The sequence below is a fragment of the Sorex fumeus genome, unplaced genomic scaffold, assembly GCF_029834395.1.
Source record: "Sorex fumeus unplaced genomic scaffold, SorFum_2.1 ptg000072l, whole genome shotgun sequence".
Taxonomy (NCBI): domain Eukaryota; kingdom Metazoa; phylum Chordata; class Mammalia; order Eulipotyphla; family Soricidae; genus Sorex; species Sorex fumeus.
Window position 1 is genome coordinate 57,897,288 of NW_026606129.1, and position 21,772 is coordinate 57,919,059.

A 21,772-nucleotide genomic window follows, 5' to 3' on the forward strand; every position below is an offset into this window, starting at 1 on the left:
ATTTACAATAGAAGCGAGAATAATGATCATCTCTGAGTAAGTATATAAGTTGAGAAGGAATATAAGTCTTGCAGGGTGCAAGAAATTTTATGCATCCTTATTTTGATGATGATTATGTTAAGAGTACACGTGCATAAAGATAATAAAATCTAAATTTAAAATTAATGTACATTTCATGCTTTCTATATTTTATCTCGCAAGTAAAATACTAGAATACTTTCATTTTCTTGTTCCTTTGCCTATCTTAGAGCTGAGGCAGTTGTGCTACATGTAAATACTGAAGCATTCAAGGTTTAGAAAGGAATGAGGCATTCTTCTCTCCTGTAATATTAATTCACACTACTATAAGAAACTAGGGACAGAGAGAGAACTCTTGGTTTATACTCAAGAAGTCTGTATTCAAATCTTGGCACCGTTGTTTCTCCTCCGCATCACTAGAAGTGACCCTGGAGCACTGGCTTGAGGTGCGACCCTCAAGCACCACCAGACATGTCTCCCCCACAAAAAAGAAACCACAATACTGAATCGAAGTAACTATGGGACTTATCACCATTATTATTATCTTATTATGTCTTCCCACTAATGTAGTTTTAATATATGTAACGTTTATTCTATAAAAATTAAGCAAAGGATATAGCGAAGTTTCATAATATAGCAAAATTTTTATTTAAAATAAATTTCAGAGCCAGGAACATATCTCAAAGGGCTAGATAGAGCACATGTTTTCTATGAGAGAGACCTAAGCCAATCTCTGACACCACCTGGTCCCCTAAATACTACCAGGAGCAACACCCAAGCACCAAGCTGAGAGTAGCCTCTGGGAACTACAGATAAAGCACCCCAAAAAAAGAAATTTAAAATATAATAATTTTCATTTATTCAGCCCATCCATATTCTTTATTTTAAATATATAGTCCTAATTAATTAGTTCTAAAACATTGCTTATGCATTTCTGCTTTTTTAATGACATATATAACACATCAAAAATACCATATTAACTTTAAGTTTATAGCTTAATAATGTTAAGTATTTTGTCCTTCCTTCCTTCCTTCCTTCTTTCCTTCCTTCCTTCCTTCCTTCCTTCCTTTCTTTGCTTTTAGGGTCACACCCAAAAAGCAATGCACAGGGGTTACTCCTGGCTCTGCACTCGGGAATCACCCCTGGCGGTGCTCAGGAGACCATATAGGATGCTGGGAATTGAACCCGGGTTGGCCGCGTGCAAGGCAAACGCCCTACCCACTGTGCTATTGCTCCAGCCCCATTAATGTTAAGTATTTTATAATGTATATCTATTGTGCTTTTAATCATGTTGATTTACCTTTTTATTATCATCCAATACCGTATTCATACTCTCTATCCACAAAGTATCAATGGGACCATCAAATACAACCCATTTCCGGTCAGGTGTTTCTGCTAAGGCAAATTCTCTAAAAGTGTTAGCCACAATACCATCGGTCCACTAAAAAGGAAAAAAGGAAGAGGTGTAAAGTTTCTTTCATAAAACTGAGCTTAGTAGAAAAATTCACTAAAATATTTCAAGTCATATGGTTTAATCTGCATTGTCAATAAGAGCTGAGAATGTTTATAATAGTATAATAATATATATTACCTCATGAGACACTGGATCAAACTGTCCAAAAAGTTGACCCATAGTAATGGATTTGGGGTTTACAGTCCTAAAAATGACCTTCTCTTCCTCTCCATAGCCACGCTCATTCATAAGTGTTAAGGTATCAGCCAGCATATGCAGAACTTTTGTCTTACCAGCAAAAGGTTCTCCTACCAGCATAAAACTATTAAGGAAAAATCTAATAAGATTCTAAAAATAATCATAAATTTAATCATTTTTCAATATATTGTGCACAATTTTTCCCTACCAAAATACAATTTTTGAGATTACATTAATTTTCCTCAGACACAACAAAAGCACTTTTAACTTTTGAACTTATTAATCTCTAAATAAAATTTTCTATATTAATACCTACAAAAGCAAATATAAATTTTTAAGTCTATAATGAAAACTTAAAATGAATATTAAAGAGATGAATATTAAAACAACAATTGTCAGGGAGTGACAGAGTATAATGGTTAAGGCTCTTGCCTAGCATACAGCTGTAGTCATGACTCTGGTTTAAATGCTAGCACTTCATATGGTCCCCTGAGAGCCACCCTGTGTGGCCCCTCAACAGATAGCCAGATGTGAACCCTGCACACCACAAGGTTCCCTTAAGAAATAAATAAAATAATTTCATACTAAAAAATTTTAATTACTTTGGATGTATAAGGGAAGTAGTAGAAAAGATTCCCTTATTTTTTGTCTTCACTTGCTATATTTTAACTCTTTGCAAAATACTTCTTAATGCAAAATACTTCTGTAGTATAAGATTCCTCACCTAGATTAATAGTGAACAAGGAGTTATTATAAATGAAGGGTATTACCTAGCAGGGGACAGATAACTAACAGTGAAGGATCATAGCACATACCCTTTTCCCTCTACACACCTGTGGCACACAATACTGATTCAGTGGCCACTCCACAGCGTGGAGACCCTCTGAGTAATTATGATGAGTAGAACCCCGCTGTTGACATTATGAAAATAGCATGAGTGAAATATAAATCTTTGTTTGGGATTTTTTTGGATTTTTTTGTTTGCACTCTTTTGTGTTTTACATTTTGGGTCACACCAGGAATGCACAGGGGTTTCTGCATTCAGGAATTACTCCTGACGATGCTCAGGGGACCATATGGGATGCTGGGAATCGAACCCAGGTCAGCTGCATGCAAGGCAAATGCCCTATCCGCTGTGCTATCGCTTCAGCCCCAAGTAACTAAGATTTATACACAGTCTATTCTTGCATGATAATCCAACCCCATGCTTGCTAACAGATATTGGCGTCTGGAAAAATTTGTCCATAGACAAGAATACCTTGGCTATGAGAAGATATTCTTCCATAATGAAAAGGCAGTAATGTATTATTAAGGTAATATTAAGGTATTCTTGCCATAACAAAAAAATAATTAAATATCATTGGCTTAGACAAATGACCCAGGACATGAAAAGCAAATTAATAGAGGCTGAAAGATTGGCAACTAAGGCTATACACCAATGAAAGGGTGGTAAATTTAGTCCTTAAAAATAACCTGGCATGAGGCAAAAAAGTATAGTCAAAGTGACATCTGCACTTGTTTGTTCATTGCAGCACTGTTTTCAATAATTAGAATCTGGAAAAAACCTGAGTGCCTGAGAACAGGTGACTGGCTAAAGAAACTTTGTTACATCTACACAATGGAGTACTATGTAGCTCTTAGAAAAGATGAAGTCATGAAATTTACATACAAGTGGAACTACATGGAAAGTATGCTAAGCGAAATGAGTCAGAAAGAGAGGGACAATATATCCCAGAGAGGCAAAAATGTATAGTCGAAGTGACATCTGCACTTGTTTGTTCATTGCAGCACTCTTTACAATAGCCAGAAACTGGAAGAAACCTGAATGCCCAAGAACAGATGACTGTTTAAAGAAACTATGGTACATCTACACAATGGAGTACTATGTAGCTGTTAGAAAAGATGAAGTCATGAAATTTACATACAAGTGGTACAATATGGAAAGTATCATGCTAAGCGAAATGAGTCAGAAAGAGAGGGACAGACATAGAAAGATTGCATTCATCTGGGGGATATAAAGTAACAAAGTATGAGATTAATACCCAAGAATAGCTGAGATCAGCACCAGGAGGATTACTCCATAACTTAGAGGCCAGCCGGGTATCCTAGAGGAAAGGGCAGTTCAGATAGAGAAGGGAGCACCAAATAAAGGATGTTTGGAGGATCCTCCCAGGAGGGGAGATGCATGTCGAAAGTAGACTATGGACTGAACATGTTTGCCACTCAATGCCTCTTTTGCAGACCACAACACCCAAAAGGAGAGAGAGAACACAGGGGATTGCCCTGCCACAGAGACAGGGGGGATGGGGGGATGGGGGTGGGAGGGATATTATCCATGGTGGTGGAAAATGGGCACTGGTGGAGGGATGGGTATCTGATCATTGTATAATTGAAACCAAAGCACAAAAAATTGTAAATCTACAACTTTAAAAAAAATAAAATAAAATAAAGGGAAAAAAAAAAAGGAAAAGCACCCTCGTAAATGATTTGTAAATGATGTACGAGGAACAGCACAGTCTCTATGGATATGTCAAAACTGTAACAAAGCAGGCCGCTCCGACCGGTAGCGTTAGGTCGAAAGGGTCACCAGGTGGCTGACCAACGGTGCCTGGCTCTGCCCACTGTGACTGACCAACGGTGCATGGCTCTATTCATCGTCCCATCCACTTTCCCACGTCCCATCCCCTTTCCTTTCTTTTGGGTGGGTTGTGGAAACATACTTAAGTCTGTACCTGTGCTCTGAATAAACGCACGCATTCATGCCATCTCCTGAATGATGGAAAAAAAAAAAGAGAGGGACAGACATAGAAAGATTGCATTCATCTGGGGAACATAAAGTAACAAAATAAGAGACTAACACCCAAGAATAGCTGAGATAAGGAGCTTCACTCCATGGCTTTGGAGGCCAGCTGCACACACTAGGGGAAAAGGTAGCTCAAATAGAGAAGGGAGCACCAAGTAAAGGGTGTTGGGAGGATCCTCCCAGGATGGGAGATGCATGCTGATAGTAGACTAAAGACCAAACATGATTGCCACTCAATGCCTCTTTTACAAACCACAGCACCCAAAAGAGAGAGAGAACAAAAGGGAATGCCCTGCCACAGAGGCAGGGTGGGATGGAGGAGATAGGGGGTGGGAGGAATATTGGGATCAGTGGTGGTGGAAAATGGGCACTGGTGGAAGGATGGTACTCGATCATTGTATAACTGAAACTCAAGCACAAAAATTTGTAAGTCTACAACTGTACCTCATGGTGTTTCACTAATAAAAATTTAAAAAAATAACCTGGCATGGAGCTAATAAAAATTTAAAAAAATAACCTGGCATGGAGCTGGAACAATATCACAGGAGGTAGGGCGTTTGCCTTGCATGTGGCCAACCTGTATTCGATTTCCAGCACCCCATATGGTCCCCCGAGCACCACCAGGAGTAATTCCTGAGTGCATGCGCCAGGAGTAACCCCAAGGTGTGACCCAAAAAGCAAAAAATAAAATAAAATAAAAATAACCTGGCAATAAGATATTATACCTAACAATATTGTGATTTTAGAGGAAAAAATACCAAGAATAGAAAATTATTAGCATACACTGGAAAACTATATTGTAATTTTAGAGGAAAAAATACCAAGAATAGAAAATTATTAGCAAACACTGGAAATATTTAGCAAAGAATTATAAGAAATAAATTGAGCAAAGGAAATGGCCAATTTGAAAACAAGAATGAAAGACAATTTGACAAAGAGTTTAGAAATTTAAGGATTTGCTTTGAACAAAACTGTACTCAGCCTGGCATCAAGGATCAAATGACAGGTATGTCCATTATATCACTTTATAAAAACCTATGAAAGATTAATATTGTTCCCAGTTATCATTTCGGGAGTAAAAACTAATTTAAGGAAATCAATTAATGGTGAGGCCCTCTCAACTGCCTGAGGTTCAAGGAACTACAAGGACATTTTATAATAACATGTGATTACTGGGCTGGAGCGATAGCACAGCAGTAGGGCATTTGCCTTGCATGCGGCTGACCCAGCCGACCCAGGATCAATTCCTCTGCCCCTCTTGGAGAGCCCGGCAATCTACCAAGAGTATCTCACCCACACACAGGAAAAGCCTGGCAAGCTACTCGTGATGTATTCAATATGCCAAACACAGTAACAACAAGTCTCACAATGGAGACGTAACTGGGCCTGCTCAAGCAAATCAATGAACAACGGGAGGACACTGCTACAGTACTGGCCAGAAAGCTGCTGAAATCAAAAACAAACAAAAAAAAACCTGATGACATTTTTAGAGTTTATTAACATATAAACCATGAGACTAAAAAAGATGAAGTCATGAAATTTACATACACGTGGTACTACATGAAAAGTATGTTAAGCGAAATGAGTCAGAAAGAGCGGAATAGGGGCTGGAGCGATAGCACAGTGGATAGGGCGTTCGCCTTACAAGCGGCCAACATGGCCGACCCGAGTTCGATTCCTCCGCCCCTCTCGGAGAGCCCGGCAAGCTACCGAGAGTATTCGATATGCCAGACACAGTAACAACAAAGTCTCCATTGGAGACGTTACTGGGCCCGCTCGAGCAAATCGACGATCAACGGGAGGGCCTTTACTTTACTTTTTTGTATATAATTAACATTTTTCAGAATGCTTTTTTAAACCCTGCCTTAAGAAAAATCATGACCATTGAGACTTATTTTTAATCAGCAGCAAGATGTTGAAAACATTCTCAGCTCCCAGGACATGTTTTCTTTCTGTTGTCATTGTATTATCTTCACATGTGACCAGAGAAGAAAATAGAGATGGAAAGAACTGTTAGAGCTTGAATCAATAGCCTTGAATTCAGAGCCAGGGAGGTGGTTAAAGAATTGTGGTGCCACGGCCACAGCCCCAGAAGCACAAGGACTTAATGCAGAACCCAGCAGCTTGGAGCAGAAAAGTGAAAGGACTATGCGTTAATCCAGGCCATCATGTCTGCCCGGAGGGGAAAGGGTGTTGGTCCCTTCCACCCTCCTCCCTCTGGAAAGAAAGATGGTGGCCACATGGGAGCCTTGTGGACAGCAGGTATGAGCCGGGGGTGTGGGGGCAACTAAAACCTCATGGGAAAGGGGGCGTTCTGGTCCATCCTTCACGCCCTACCGAGGTCACCAGTTGCCCCCCACGAGCGGCTCTCCAGCACGGCCACGGCCCCAGAAGCACAAGGACTTAATGCAGAACCCAGCAGCTTGGAGCAGAAAAGTGAAAGGACTATGCGTTAATCCAGGCCATCAGGTCTGTCTGGAGGGGAAAGGGTGTTGCCCCAGTCACCTTCTCCTCTCTGGAAAGAAAGATGGCGGCCGCATGGGAGCCTTGTGGACAGCAGGTATGAGCCGGGGGACTGGGGGTGACTAAAACCTCATGGGAAGGGGGGCGTTTCGGTCCACCCTTCACGCCCTACCGAGGCCAGCAGTTGCCCCCCACTAGCGGCTCCCCAGCACGGCCATGACTCCAGAGCACAGAAACCAATTTCTTAACTATCTGACTTTCAGTAGAAATACTTCCAGGGTCAATAAGTAAAATAGCAGAAATCCAAAACCAACATATAATTCTTGAACCCAGCTGTAGAAAGCAAATCACTTCACAATGATTTTTCAGCATGTCTGATTTGGGGGGGGGGGGTAAACTCTAAATAATAGTGGTGAATCTTTTATTGAAACAATGAATCTAATCAAAGCAGATAGAGTGTTAACTAGAATTCATCTGCCCCACAGGGACTGGGAGGGGTGGGGGGTGGGGTTTTGTTGGGGTTCTTCATGGTAAAAAATAAGTTTTGGTAAAGGGAAATGTGTTTGATATTTGCATGACTGAGACCTAAACCTGAAAGCTTTGTAACCTTTCCCACGGTGATTCAATAAATAAATTAATTAATTAAAAAAAAAAGAATTGTGGTGCACACATGGCATGTGGAAGCCCCAGACTTGAACTCTGGCACTGCATAGTCCTTCGAGCACAGTCAGAAGTTTCCCCCCTCCAAAAACGGGAAAACAGCTGGATTCACTTTTTCCATGCTTTGAGTCATCTCCCTGGTCCTGGATACCAGGTTTTTACAGGACTTTAAATTCATATAACTGGTAGGGAGTCTCCCTAAAGGGAAAACAGGGGTCAGAATCTATCAGAATGTAATTACTACTACCACTGTCCTCCCGTTGTTCATCGATTTGCTCAAGCGGGCCCAGTAACGTCTCCATTGTGAGACTTGTTACTGTGTTTGGCATATCAAATACGTCACGGGTAGCTTGCCAGGCTTTGCAGTGCGAGCGAGATACTCTTGGTAGCTTGCCGGGCTCTCCAAGAGGGGTGGAGGAATCAAACCCAGCTCAGCCTGCCCGGCCGCATGCAAGGCAAATGCCCTACTGCTGTGCTATCTCTCCAGTGCGAGAATGTAATTATGAATACAAAATGTTTGTATAAATTAGATATAAGATACTACTGTGTTTCTTGGCAGATCCCTTTCAAATGAATGTGCCAGATTCTTTTTGTTTGGATATTTTTGGTTTTGGGTGACATCCAGTGGTGCTCATGGCTTACTACTGGCTCCCTGCTCAGGGATCACTCCTGGCAGTCATTGGGGGACTACTTGAAGTGCAAGGGATCAAGCCCAGGTTAGCCACATGCAAGGCAAGCTCTCTACCTCCTGTACTATCTCTCTGGCCAATATTTCTGATTCTGTTTTAAATTTTCACTGTCACTGTCCTCCTGTTGTTTATCGATTTGCTCAAGTGGGCCCAGTAACATCTCCATTTTGACAATTGTTACTGTGTTTGGCATATCAAATATGTCACAGGTAGCTTGCCAGGCTTTGCCAGGCGGGCAAGATACTCTTAGTAGTTTGCCAGGCTCTCTGAGAGGGGCAGAGGAATAGAACTCGGGTCGGCCATGTTGGCCTCTTGCAAGGCAAACGCCCTACCTGCTGTGCTAAATTTTTATTTACAATACTATTACTAATAGTTTCTCATGGACATAATTCCAACATGAGTTTTCCTGATTCTTAAAATCCATTAGTTTCACAGTCGCTCTCTGGAATTGAGACTCCCATGTGCCCAGCATGATTTTACATTGCTATAGATTAGTAGTAACTGTGTCTCTTACATATCACTTTCTGAATGCTAGTGTTTGCCCCGTTAATCCTGTTCCAGCATATTAGTACTATAATACTGGATATATAGAGTCAGGTAACTTGTCTTTCTAGTTTGTAGATATCTGGATCAAGAACAACTACTTTTAAATCCGATGCAGTAACATCACATATCACCTAAAGATATGGCACATAGAATCTGACTCATTTATTAGAACTTTTAAAGGGTATAATTAGGGGCTGGAACAATGGCACAGCAGGTAGGGCATTTGCCTTGCATGCGGCCGACCTGGGTTCAATTCCCAGCATTCCATATGGTCCCTCGAGCACCGCCAGGAGGGATTCCTGAGTGCAGAGCCAGGAGTAACACCTGAGCATCGCCAGGTATGACCCAAAAAGAAAAAATAAATAAGTAAATAAATAAATAAATAAAGGATATATTTACTTTATTCATTTACTTATTTATTTATTTACTTCGGGCTGGAGCGATAGCACAGCGGGTAGGGCGTTCGCCTTACAAGCGGCCAACATGGCCGACCCGAGTTCGATTCCTCCGCCCCTCTCGGAGAGCCCGGCAAGCTACCGAGAGTATTCGATATGCCAGACACAGTAACAACAAAGTCTCCAATGGAGACGTTACTGGGCCCGCTCGAGCAAATCGATGATCAACGGGAGGGCCTTTACCTTTACCTTTACCTTTATATTTACTTTGCATGAAGAGTGTGAATAACATTTAATTGTTAAAAGGTCTAATTATGTTGGTCATTACTGCTTTATCAATGAATGATAATTCCTTATCAGTCCTTTATAAACAGTCACATGAGAGAGAAATAAACTATTGCTTTTAAGTCACTGAAATAGAGATTAGAATTTCAGTGGTAGGAGGTGTTCCCTCATTTACATGGTATAGAAGGTTTACAGAGTCTTTTTGGTTCACAAATTTCAGATGCTCTAATAGTTTAAATTCTAATAGTCTAACATTCAACTAGATAGTACACTGTAACATGTTGAGGGATCAGTAATAGCAGATATGATCGAGTGAACAGTGAATCAACTGAACAGTGCCCAACAAAACACTGACTTCACTTACCTAGAAAACCTAAAAAGTTTCAGTGATAATCAAATACTTAAAGTATTTTACCTAAAGTAATTTATTAATATAGTAACATGAAAATTTGAGGAATATTTTATGTAAAGGAAAGATCACAAATATTTACATAAGCTAAATGCTAACCAATTGCTCAGGTAGATAAATCAGTCACCATGATTCTACACTGGGCCATAAGTGCATATGTACCACCTAGATAACTTGATCAAACAGAATAGTTTTTAAATACCATATCACATTTCATATTAAGTTTTTACTACCCTTTCTTCTCTTTAAATATAAGCATGACGAAAGGGGGGGAGAGAGAGAGAGAGAGAGAGAGGGAGTGGGAGAGGGTGATGGGAGGAAACCTGGGGACACTGGTGCTGGTAAATGTATACTGGTGGAGGGAATGGTGTTGGAATACTGTATGACTGAAATCCAATCATGAACAGCTTTGTAAGGGTCTATCTCACAGTGATTCAATAAAAAAGTTCAAAAAAATAAATAAATATAAGCATGACTATGACTGCTTCAACCAAACAAAATATTAAGGCAACAAGTGTAATTTTTATGCATTACTAAAGTATAAAATGTCTGTTCTAAATTTTTAGATAGACAAAAACAAAGCAACCATGTCTATACACAGGTTAAAAATAAATAAATAAATAAAATGATATATAACTATGGTAGGCAATGACGATCCATAATCTTACCCATGTCTGACAATCATCATTTCATAGGTCTGGATAATTTTATCAAGAAAAACTTTAACAGGCTGAAGATTTTGTGCTGCACAGGCTTCATGAGCACATTCCAAAAATTGCTAAAAAGAAAAATAAAATGCCTTTTTATAAAATTATATAAAATTATGCCATTCATATATATTACAGGTTTTTCATTTAGAAAAAAAAGTGGTTTTTTTTAGTTATTATTATTCAGTCGTTAGGCCAAGCCCAGAGGTTCTCAGAGCTCATTCCTGGCTCTGTGCTGACAGATCACTCCTGACAAAGTTCAAGGGGATTATCTGAAGTGCCATAGGTAGAACTCAGATCAGTTGCATCAAGGAAAGCACTGTAACCACTATACTACATCTCCAGCACCTAAGTTTTATCTTCTAATATTGATAAATATTTCTTAAAGCTTCATTTGGGGGATAGATGGTTTTTGCTACATCTGCTAGTGCTCAGGAATTATTTCTGACTCAGTGCTCAAGAGTGATTTTGGTGGTAACCACGCATGATGGAGATTCGAACCCAGGTCAGAACATGCAAGGCAAGCACCTTACCTACTATGCTATTTTGTAGTACCTTAAGATTTTATTTTAATAACAGATAAAACAAAAGCACTTTAATTATTAATGAATAGTAATAATGTACATCATAAGTTATTGATCATAGCACCATGGCATAAAGTGTATTTAGCACAAAATAATAATTCTTTTAATACGGGTTTTCTACACATAGCAAATAATCCTTCTAATTGTACTAACTAAAAATAAACAGGGAAGATTAAAATAATTACAAAAATCTAGATATTGGAGGACTTTGGACAGAAACTGGTTTAAAGAAACTAAATTTCAGAGATAAACCTTTTCTAGATAAGTATCAGTCCAGAGTAAATTTTGCCTTGGGGACGTTTTTCAAGATTATGCCTACTATAGTCAAAGTAACCTTGCTTGAATAAAGTAAAAAGAAACAAAAGGAGATTTTAGCAGTCTCTGGATTTGTATGACAGACTTTAATCTGAAGGAGTCGATTTGCTCGAGCGGGCCCAGTAACGTCTCCATTGGAGACTTTGTTGTTACTGTGTCTGGCATATCGAATACTCTCGGTAGCTTGCCGGGCTCTCCGAGAGGGGCGGAGGAATCGAACTCGGGTCGGCCATGTTGGCCGCGTGTAAGGCAAACGCCCTACCCGCTGTGCTATCGCTCCAGTTTGATCTGAAGGAGTATCAGAAGCAAAGCTGTTATCTCCCCACTGCCTGTGCCTTTTCTGTGGAAGGTTTCAAAAGACATCAAAGTCAATAAAGTCAAATAAAGAGATTTTCTCAATCTTAGGAAGCTTATATTCCAAAATGCTGCTAAAGGGAAGGCCATTAAAACAATAGGATAATTTTTACCCTAAAACATCTGAAAACAAAGATAAGCTAAAGTTCAATAATATTGAAACAAATTTCTGGCTGAGGTCAACTCCTGATGAAAAAGAAGCTTAATCTAGCTGACAAAGGACAGTCAAGGTTTTTCTGTATGAAAATATCATTTTAGACTCTACAATAATCTCACACAGAATTTTAACATAAAATCAAAACTTACAAGCCATGAAGAGAACTAGCAAAAAAAGTAAAGAAAATTAACTCAGATAACGAACATGTCATAATTAGCAGAGGAAAACATGAACTCATAAATGTATGAAATAAAGTGATGTAAAAAATTAAAGAAATGATAAATAATTTAGCAAAAAATGGAATCTCTTTATAAAACTAAGTTAGATGCATTAAAACTGAAATATATACTTTATGTACACACATATGTATAGATATAAATATATATATAATAAGGATTCTTGAGGAGGGGTGCTGGGGTTAGCTCATCAGAGGTAAAGATGGTTGAGTAAATGTTTTTCTTACAGATATAAGACCAAACTTCTATTCTGGTGTGCTGAGTGTAACAACAAAGGACTACCATTTACAATTTCCAACCCAATAACAAGTGTGCCAGGACCAAATGTGTATAAGCACTGCAACTAAAATATATGTCCACCAGCAAGCACTGCAACTAAGTGTTCAATGAGCACAACAAACAATTAATGAACCCTTGGTCAATCCAACAATGTGAAGCTAAGTGAGGAGAAAATGGAATTATTATTATCATTATCAACATCATCATCATCATCATTATTTGACTTTTTGAGAGACACCTGGCAATGCTGAGGGGTATTCCTGGCTCTGCATTCAGAAATCACTCCTGGCAGTGCTCAGGAGACCGTATGGGATGCTGGGGATTGAGCCTGGGTCAGTTGCATGCAAGACAAACATCCAAACTGCTGTATTATCTTTCCAGCACTGAAAATGGACATATTTTTTTAAAAATTGAGCAAATTTATCAACAAAATAGACAAAGCAGAAGCAAGAATCATTAATTAACCTCAAGGTCAGATTAATGAAAAGATCCAAAGTACAGAGAAAAATTAATAATGAAACATAAAACAGTATAAGAGACATAAGAAAGTAGCTAATGATCTTCCATACATGCAGTTGGGAACACAGAAAAGGCAAAGAAAAAAAATAGTATAGAATATTTTTAAAGTTAACTACTGAAAATTTTCTGGTAACAGAAATCCATTGATTAAAAAAGTGCAACAAATCCCAAGTAGGATACCATAAAACAGACTACAGTAGGCACATAAGCAAGCAAAAAAAGACAAAATATGAAGAATAGCCAGAAAAGGTATAATTTTTAAAAGTCCTGATTTTAAAGCAAAAAAAAAACAAAAACTATGAGTTACTGGAATAATATCTTTTAAGTGATGGGGAGTTAGGAGGAAATCCCTACTAATCTCAATTTTTATATGTGGTAAAAATATTCTTCAAAAATGAAGATTAGGAGCCATGGAAGTAGTTCAGGAGATCTGGCTTAGACCCCAAACACTGTACTGCCCCCACTGAGAGTGACAAACTTCTCCCCACCCAGGTTTAGCCCTGGGTATCATCAGGTGTAGTCTATAGGCCAAAAACAAAAAATGAAATAAGGTACAGTGTCAAACAAAGCCACACTTAGAGAATCAGTTGCCACAGAACCATATCCACACAAGAAATACTGATGGATTGGAGGGAAAAGATCCCAGATGAAAGTACATATCTGCTGAAAGGAAAAGCAAATGGTAAATAAAAGCAGTTTTAAAAAAGTAAATATAAAGAAATGGAAAATATAAAAAGTATTTTTAATATTGGTGCCAAAAGCAAAAATAACTGCTGTTGTGGACTTTATAATTATATGTGAGTAAAATATATGACAACAATAGTACAGTGGCCAGGTATAAGCAGATAATAAAATTAAAATACCGTTAAAAATAAAATACCATTAAAATTTCTTGATCAGGAACTAGAGAGATGGCTCAAGAGGCTGAAGCATCAACACTAGGAGATGTATTACCCACAGTAAGGCTGAAGGAAATGTTGGGGTCATTGGAAACAATATACTCTCAACTAGTACAATTTATTTACAGAAAAAGTAATTCTTAGATGTTTACTTACATGATAATCAGCTTCAGGAAGTTTAATACCAGGAAATAAGTCGCTTGTTATTCCATTAAATAAGGGTATATCATGTGATAGAAACTTTGGTTCATTTACATCTTTAATTGATCGAAGAAGCTAAAAATCATCCAAAAAGTTAAATGCCAATATTTGCCCTATATTTCCTCTCACCAAAAATAAAATTTTAATTTACACGGATATATGGAACCACACACACACACACACACACACACACACACACACAAAAGTGAATGCTATGTTCATCAAGTCAAAAGGTCTTTGCACTTGCATCAAATTTAACATAAAATAACCCCTAAACTATCATTTTTTGTACCAACTCTGGTATAATACCTGGTAACCTTGCTAAAACTAAATTATCTAACTTTTACAATGTATGTATTTAATACTTACAAGTATATCTTCATTTTCATCTGGAAATTTTAGTTTTAGGTTTCCAGCAGCTATCAGAACTGCTTTTACTGCGCGCATTCCATAGTCATAATGAAACTGTGATGAGAGCTGCTCTGAGCAAAGTCTGTAAGTCATTACTATCTTCACAGACAGAGGTTTTGCATTCAAAAATCCATAGGAATAGAGAGAGATTTCTGCTATGAGGGCATAGTTGGGAACCATCATAGCAACTGTTCTAAAAAGAACCTGAAGTATATAACAAATAAATACATTAATTGCATAAAATAAACCATTTTTTAAGCTAAGCATTCAAACATAATGTACTAAAATTTAAAAAATTATTCCTCTAATGCAGAACCTTTTAATTAACTGTAATTTTTCTGGTAGCACTTTAAAATTAAATCATAATATTACTGTCATGTTAAATTCTATCCAAAATGTTTTTGAAGGTTTTCTTCAAGTGAGAATACAATACTTACTACGTTTCTTAGTGGATTATGTTGCAACTTTTGACTAACAAATTTATAACTTTGTTAATCATAAATTAAGAGGTAATAGAAAAGGATTACCTTAAGATTGTCTGGCAATTCAGAACGTCCTGCATAACCAGGATTCATGGTAATAGCTACAAAACAGTTTGGATTGAGTTTAAGTTCCGTTCCTTCAAAATTAAACACTTCCAGTTTCTGCTGAATGGCTCTCTGAATGCAAAGGATTTGCTGAGCCACCACAGACAACACTTCAAGCTCAATTCGATTAAACTCATCAAAGCAAGCCCAAGCTCCAGAAGAGGCCAATCCTTTAAAAAACTAAAGTAATAAATATTATTTTTGTTAGGAAATTACTTGTCAAAATAAATATTTAACTTACATTAAATTGAAAATTAGTTAATGAAAGTCCATGGATTAAATATAATTTCTACCCCTGAAACTAAGGTTCAAGCTTTTGTGATTTGTTTTTTAACGTAGGCAAAAGCCACAACTGTTGATATAACTCTAGAACTGAAATTGATTAGACAGCAAAGCTCCAATATTAAAAATCAATGAGTAAAAAATCAATTTTTATGTGAAAATTGTTGTATCTCATCATGGGTTTGGGGTTGTTAAATCCTTGTCTAAGGATTTATTTACTAAGCTGTTTTTTGCAAGCTGAGTTTTCTGTATTATTGTTTTTGTATGTTGAGTTTAGTTGGCTTCTATGCTACTTTCTCAACTAATTCAGTTCACTACATTTGCTTTGCAACTTTACCTTCCCCATTGCTAGATAATCTAATCCATCCGAACAATTAAACACCACACACTGTACAGCAAGAGCTTTAGCCAAGTCTTTAGTAGTTTCAGTTTTTCCAGTGCCTGCTGGCCCCTCGGGTGCACCTCCAAGGTTTAAGTAGAAGGCACCTATCTGAAAGGAAAAAATATATGTGAAAATAAATCTAAGTTTAACAGAAAAATAAACCAGACAATTGCTTACAAAACAGATTTTGTCTTCTTTGTAGCTTCACAGATACAGTTAATTACTGTTAATTTTTAATATACAACTTTCAGAGGCACAAAGAAAAAAGCAAAGGGTGTAAACATACCTTGGGGTGTTAACATTTGGCTGAGGAAGTTTAATTTTGTATTCTACCAAAGTTCTCAGAAGTAAATATTTATTACTGAGTTTTCACTAAAAGGTTATTTGGAATTTGGAAAGAAAAGCTATGTTCAACTATTACAGATCATAGAATAAAATGTTAAATTTAGATTAAAAAATATGACACCCCATCAATAATTAATCCTTAATATGTAACTTATAACTATAAATTAATTATAAATTAATTTCATACCAATGTTCTGTAACACCTATCAGTCAGAGGTGTAATGACAAGTCGAGGTGAATTACCAAGATATTCATAAGCATATTTTACATTGCAGTTAATTATACGAACTCGAACATTCTCATTTTCCCAATAATATCTAAGCTGAGCAAGCCACTGGAAATCTGTATCGTGTGAGACACCTAAAAAGAATAAAATAAAACAGTAAATACAATCTGGAAATGGAAATAATTTGAAAAACATCTTTTAATATCTAGGAGCAAATGTTAAAATAATTCACATTTTTTAATTTCTAAAACTATCATGTAAAATAAATTCCACCAAGTCAGAAAAAGGAAAAACATGATATATTATAGTCCTCCTTTCTAGAAAGAAATAATATTTATTATTGAAGCAAAAGCAAAAAAATCACATACCCGCTTCAATCATGTCCATGACGACATCCCTAGCATGGACATCAATAGTAACCAAAGCTCCCAGAGTAATTCTGGTTTGCTTTGACAATTTTCCTCTCACTAGCTCTACAATGTCATTTAGTTGACTCTGAAGTTCCTTGTAATACTTCTTTAATCTCTACAAAATAAAAAACAAAGTGTTACATGCAAACATGTACTTTATACATTTTTATACTAAGAAATACTGACTTCAGCGGGTAGGACATTCGCTTTACAAGCGGCCAACATGGCCGACCCGAGTTCGATTCCTCCGCCCCTCTCGGAGAGCCCGGCAAGCTACCGAGAGTATTCGATATGCCAGACACAGTAACAACAAAGTCTCCAATGGAGACGTTACTGGGCCCGCTCGAGCAAATATATCAATAAAGAAATAAATTATAGGCTAGGGTAATTTACTTATAAGTAGTAAAATATTGAGCAAAAGTTTTCAGTGAACTTTGCGATTTTAATGTAGTATGTAGAAATGGAGAGAGAGGAACCAAGGATATGGTGCAAAGTGATAGAGCACAGGCCTACCATAAAGCATGTGTGTGGGCCAGAGTGATAGTACAGCAGGTAGGGCATTTGCTTTTCATACAGCCCAACCTGGGTTTGATCCCTGGATCCCATATGGTCCCCTGATCCTGCCAGAAGTGATCCCTGAGTGCAGAGTCTGGAGTAAGTGCTGAGTATTGCCCCGGGTGGCTCAAAAACAAAAAGGAGAAGAAAAAAGGGGGGGGGGGGAAACACCAAAATAACAAACAAACAAACAAAACCAAAATCATAAAGTATGATATACTATACTATAATGTATAGTATTGCAAGGCCCTCCATTTGATCCCTGGGCATGCTACACTCAACACAGCAACACTGGGTATGGGCCTTATTAAAAGGAGATGAAATAGCATTTAGAAAAGAATCAAAGGCAGAGATTCTTCCAGACCCCTCGCAAGGCTGAGTCAACTGGGCCACCACGTGGGAGGCAGTGAGCCCAGTGCCCACCTAAACAGAGTCCAGCTGAAAACTTCCACGCTTCACAATAGCCACAATCTTCCCACCAGACTCCACTGCTTGGGACAAGCTTCACCCAGAAATTAATCCGCTGAAAAACTCAGGTGTGTGGGTTTTGTGACTGAAATCTCTATCTAGGCTTTCACAATATCGGGGATGGGATACCTCCCCCATCTCCCTCTACTTCTGGAAGTCCTGGCAGTCACACACATCCCCAAAGCTGCAATCCAGTTAAAATTTAACTCCTGCTATATCACTTTATTAAAAAGTTTAGACATCTCAAGCTCTACAACACTGATAAACTAGGAATACTGATTGGATGGAATGCATTGTAGAAGGCAACAAATCTGGATTAACAAAATATAAACACAGAAAGCTTAACCTATAACAACATCTTAGTAATCAATTTCTTATACAAGGACTTAATGACTCCATGGTGAGATACAACAATTTTCACTAACTTTCTTCTAAGGAAACATATTTTTGATCATTCTGTTGGCAAACTATTGATAATAAGCAATATAAAATAAAGTATTGATGGCCTGTTATGAGGGAAGAATTAAGGGGTGGCTGAGAAAATTGGAGAGAATGGTGGTGAGAAGGTGTAATGGTGGTGGGATTGATGTTGGAATATTGAATGCCTGTAACAAACCAATATGAACAACTTTGTAAACCACAGTGTTTATAAAATGTTTAAGGGGTAAATAAATAAGAATAGAATCAAATAATGTCTTACCTCTGCCCCCCCACGTATAACTTCCTGTGTTTCTGAAGTCCAAAACATTTGGGAAACACAAAGTACAACTTGACCAGGCCACTCTCGAACCCAATCTTTTCTTGCAGATTCTGGATAAGCCTGAAAATTAAGGTGAATTTCTAGTTTCAAAGTTGTGGGAAGGAGTAAAAAGCTAACTATCTAATAATAGAAGTGTATATTATTTGGTTAATTAGTAGGCTATAATATAAAGTCATGGAAAAATTTTAAATGACTATTTGCAATTTAATGACTATTTAAAATACCTAAAATGTTCCTAAATTATTTTCTTTTTTAAAATATTTATATATAAGAAATGAAAGAAGGAACACAATATATTGAGAAAGAGTTATGTTTAGAAGAACTTGATCTGATTTTTCTGAAAAGTAATTTCTTGGGGCTGGAGTGATAGCACAACAGGTAGGGTATTTGCCTTGCATGTGGCTGACCCAGGTTCAATTCCCAGCATCCCATATGGTCCCCCAACTACCGCCAGGAGTAATTCCTGGGTGCATGAGCCAGGAGTAACCCCTGTGCATTACTGTGTGTGACACAAAAGGCAAATAAATAAATAAATAAATAATAAAAATTTATTTCTATATATTTTTTCTTCTACTGCTATGGGACTTATCAAGTTTTCTACATATTACAGATTCTATTATAATGACATATAAGGGTATTTTTAAACGTTAGAAAAACCCATGTAGCAGAGTATTATGGAGATAACAAAATTTAATTTAAAGATATACTATACAACTTGGTTTGGGAAAGAAATGGATTAGAAGTAACGTAAGGATAGTGGTGGAAGGTCTTGAGCACCTGGTGGTGATGAAGGTACTATAACTTTGTATATCAAACCCACAAATGGTAACAATACTTAAGCATATTAACAAACTATAATAAAAATAAATGGGATAAATGAGCCCCCAAATTTTTTTGCTTTGGTCAGGGAAATGCTGGTTTAGTTCTTGGCACCATATTTACCCCATAGCACTGAATCACTGGTGTGGCCCTGATGCTCTTCCATTTGCTCTTTACCGGATAAATTCCTGCTTATTCTTTGATTTTTGTCTCACTTTCACTTCCTCTAGGAGCTTATTAATGGAAATCCCCCATTCTGTTATATGCACATTATTTTTCTCTCATAACACCTTTTTATTTTATAGCATTTAATCACATATTACTGATTCTTATTAATAGTTTCACGTGTTATCTATTCTTCTATTTAAGATCATTGACACTTTATACACAGCATTGTGTAAGTTTATGGAATACAATATAATGACTTATGTGGGGCCTGAGAGATACTACAACAGGTAGGGCTCTTGTCTTAGATGCAGCTGACCCAGGTTTGACCCCATATAGTCCCCCGAGTCCATCAAGAGAGATTCCTGAGCACAAAACCAGGAGAGAGCCCTGGGTAGAGCTGAGTCTGGCACCAGAACCAAAATAAACAAACAACATAATGAAATATACATAGTAAAAATTTTAATTATTGTAACAATTCTTAAAAATAATTGCCCATTCAGTAAGATTAAACAGTCTTAGAAACAAAGATTAATAAAGATAAGAAAGGTAATGAAATAGTAAGAAATTATTCAAAACCTAAAAAATGGCATTTACAAGAGATCAGCTACAAGTTAGGGACACGGTGTCTCAGTGATAGTGCACTTGCACTTATTTTGCATATGTGAGAGCCTGGGTTAGATTCCCAGCACCACAGAAAAGAACAAAAACCACATAGAATATCAAGTATATTCAATTCTAGGAATTTACCAGCCTGGCTGCAGCAATCACATCATGAATACTGCGGAGCATTAGAGTTTCCACTTGAATAAGCCACTTTTCCACAGCACCTCGTGCTGCACTTGTGGAAATTAGTGCAATCAGCTCCACTCGTTCTCCTTCAGAGCTAAACATAGCTTTGATGTCCAAATTGGGAAGGAACTCCAGTTTAGCAATGCCTTCAAAACATTTTTTTAGGTGAGGCTGCACTCTAAGTGGATCTTTGGTCTCTGACAAAATCTCTAACATTTCATCATTAGATAAGAAGAAAAAACTAAAGGGAAATAAGTAAATATAGAAGGTTTAGTTATAATTCATCACACAAAAGAAAATACAACTAGAGTATAATTGCTGATCCAGCATACCGTGGGAAGAAAAGACGTTTTTTTTCAAGATATGCATTGAGCCCTTTCATAATTTTGTCCAAAAGGTCATTGCAATTCTGCAGCTTTTCCAGTAAACCTGTTAAAGAAGTAGCAACAAGAACCTGAAAGAGACACATTTGTTCAGGTCAAAACTAAAGTAATAGACATAATGATAGACTAGAAATAGTATAAGTAGCAATAAGTGATAAGACTATTATTATGAATAAGATTATAGTGATAAGACTATTGAGACCAGTTGTAGTTACTGGTTTTGGCATATCGAATACACAACGGATAGCTTGCCAGGCTCTTCCGTACAAAGTGATTAAGTGTGATAAGACTATTAATTAAATAAAAAGTAATCTATATCATATGTGAAAATTGTTCAAATGCCAAAGAATTTATGAAAATTTCTGTGAAGTATTTTTGCATACATTTTAATACATAAAATTAAAAATTTAAAGAAAAATATTTTATGGCACATAAAATTCAGTATCTATCATAGTTTTAAAATAAGGTAGACACATCAAAAGTCAACATGTAAGGCTTTGGCTCTTAGTAAATACAATGCAGCTTCTTTTTATACAGTATTGAAACAAGTTGTCGTTTTCCAAAATGAATACTAGATTTTCTAAAAAATGAATGTTTACTTAGTGGACTATATATACTTTAAGTACAAAGACTACACAGTCTGATGCCTGAAATTCTATTATGAACAACTTTGTAAATCACAATGCCATAATTTAAATAAATAAATAAGTAAATGAGAATACACAGTCTCTAATTCAACATTAGAAACACACTTAACAAGGTGCTATACAGGAAGAGATACAAATAGCAAGTAAGAAGACCAAGTGAGAGAACAGTAGATACATTTTCCCCCATCACTCCCAGTACATAATCACTGAGTGGAATATCTGGTAACTCATCTGCACAATTAAATCTCTGGATTTCTTGCTCTCACACATGTATTTACACTGTCATAGCCTTCCTTGGTCTCACTCCAGTTTACTTTATTTCACTATCCGTTTTACAAGAAAAGAGAAGCAATAGGTATATATAAGTAAT

The 21,772-nt window shown here is 37.2% G+C and overlaps 1 protein-coding gene across 1 annotated transcript in view; it reads right to left on the reverse strand.

The window, feature by feature from the left end:
• The window catches only part of DNAH12 (dynein axonemal heavy chain 12), a 209,920-nt gene that overhangs the window by 124,662 nt on the left and 63,486 nt on the right, over nucleotides 1-21,772 (reverse strand). Inside the window, exons 20-31 of the mRNA XM_056129552.1 lie at nucleotides 20,705-20,826; nucleotides 20,331-20,613; nucleotides 18,537-18,656; nucleotides 16,772-16,928; nucleotides 16,365-16,537; nucleotides 15,788-15,940; nucleotides 15,109-15,348; nucleotides 14,540-14,785; nucleotides 14,126-14,245; nucleotides 10,588-10,697; nucleotides 1,610-1,793; nucleotides 1,319-1,459 (exon numbers count right to left, since the gene is read on the reverse strand). Of these exons, the coding sequence (XP_055985527.1) occupies nucleotides 1,319-1,459; nucleotides 1,610-1,793; nucleotides 10,588-10,697; nucleotides 14,126-14,245; nucleotides 14,540-14,785; nucleotides 15,109-15,348; nucleotides 15,788-15,940; nucleotides 16,365-16,537; nucleotides 16,772-16,928; nucleotides 18,537-18,656; nucleotides 20,331-20,613; nucleotides 20,705-20,826 (2,049 nt within the window). The remainder of the gene's footprint in view (nucleotides 1-1,318; nucleotides 1,460-1,609; nucleotides 1,794-10,587; nucleotides 10,698-14,125; nucleotides 14,246-14,539; nucleotides 14,786-15,108; nucleotides 15,349-15,787; nucleotides 15,941-16,364; nucleotides 16,538-16,771; nucleotides 16,929-18,536; nucleotides 18,657-20,330; nucleotides 20,614-20,704; nucleotides 20,827-21,772) is intronic.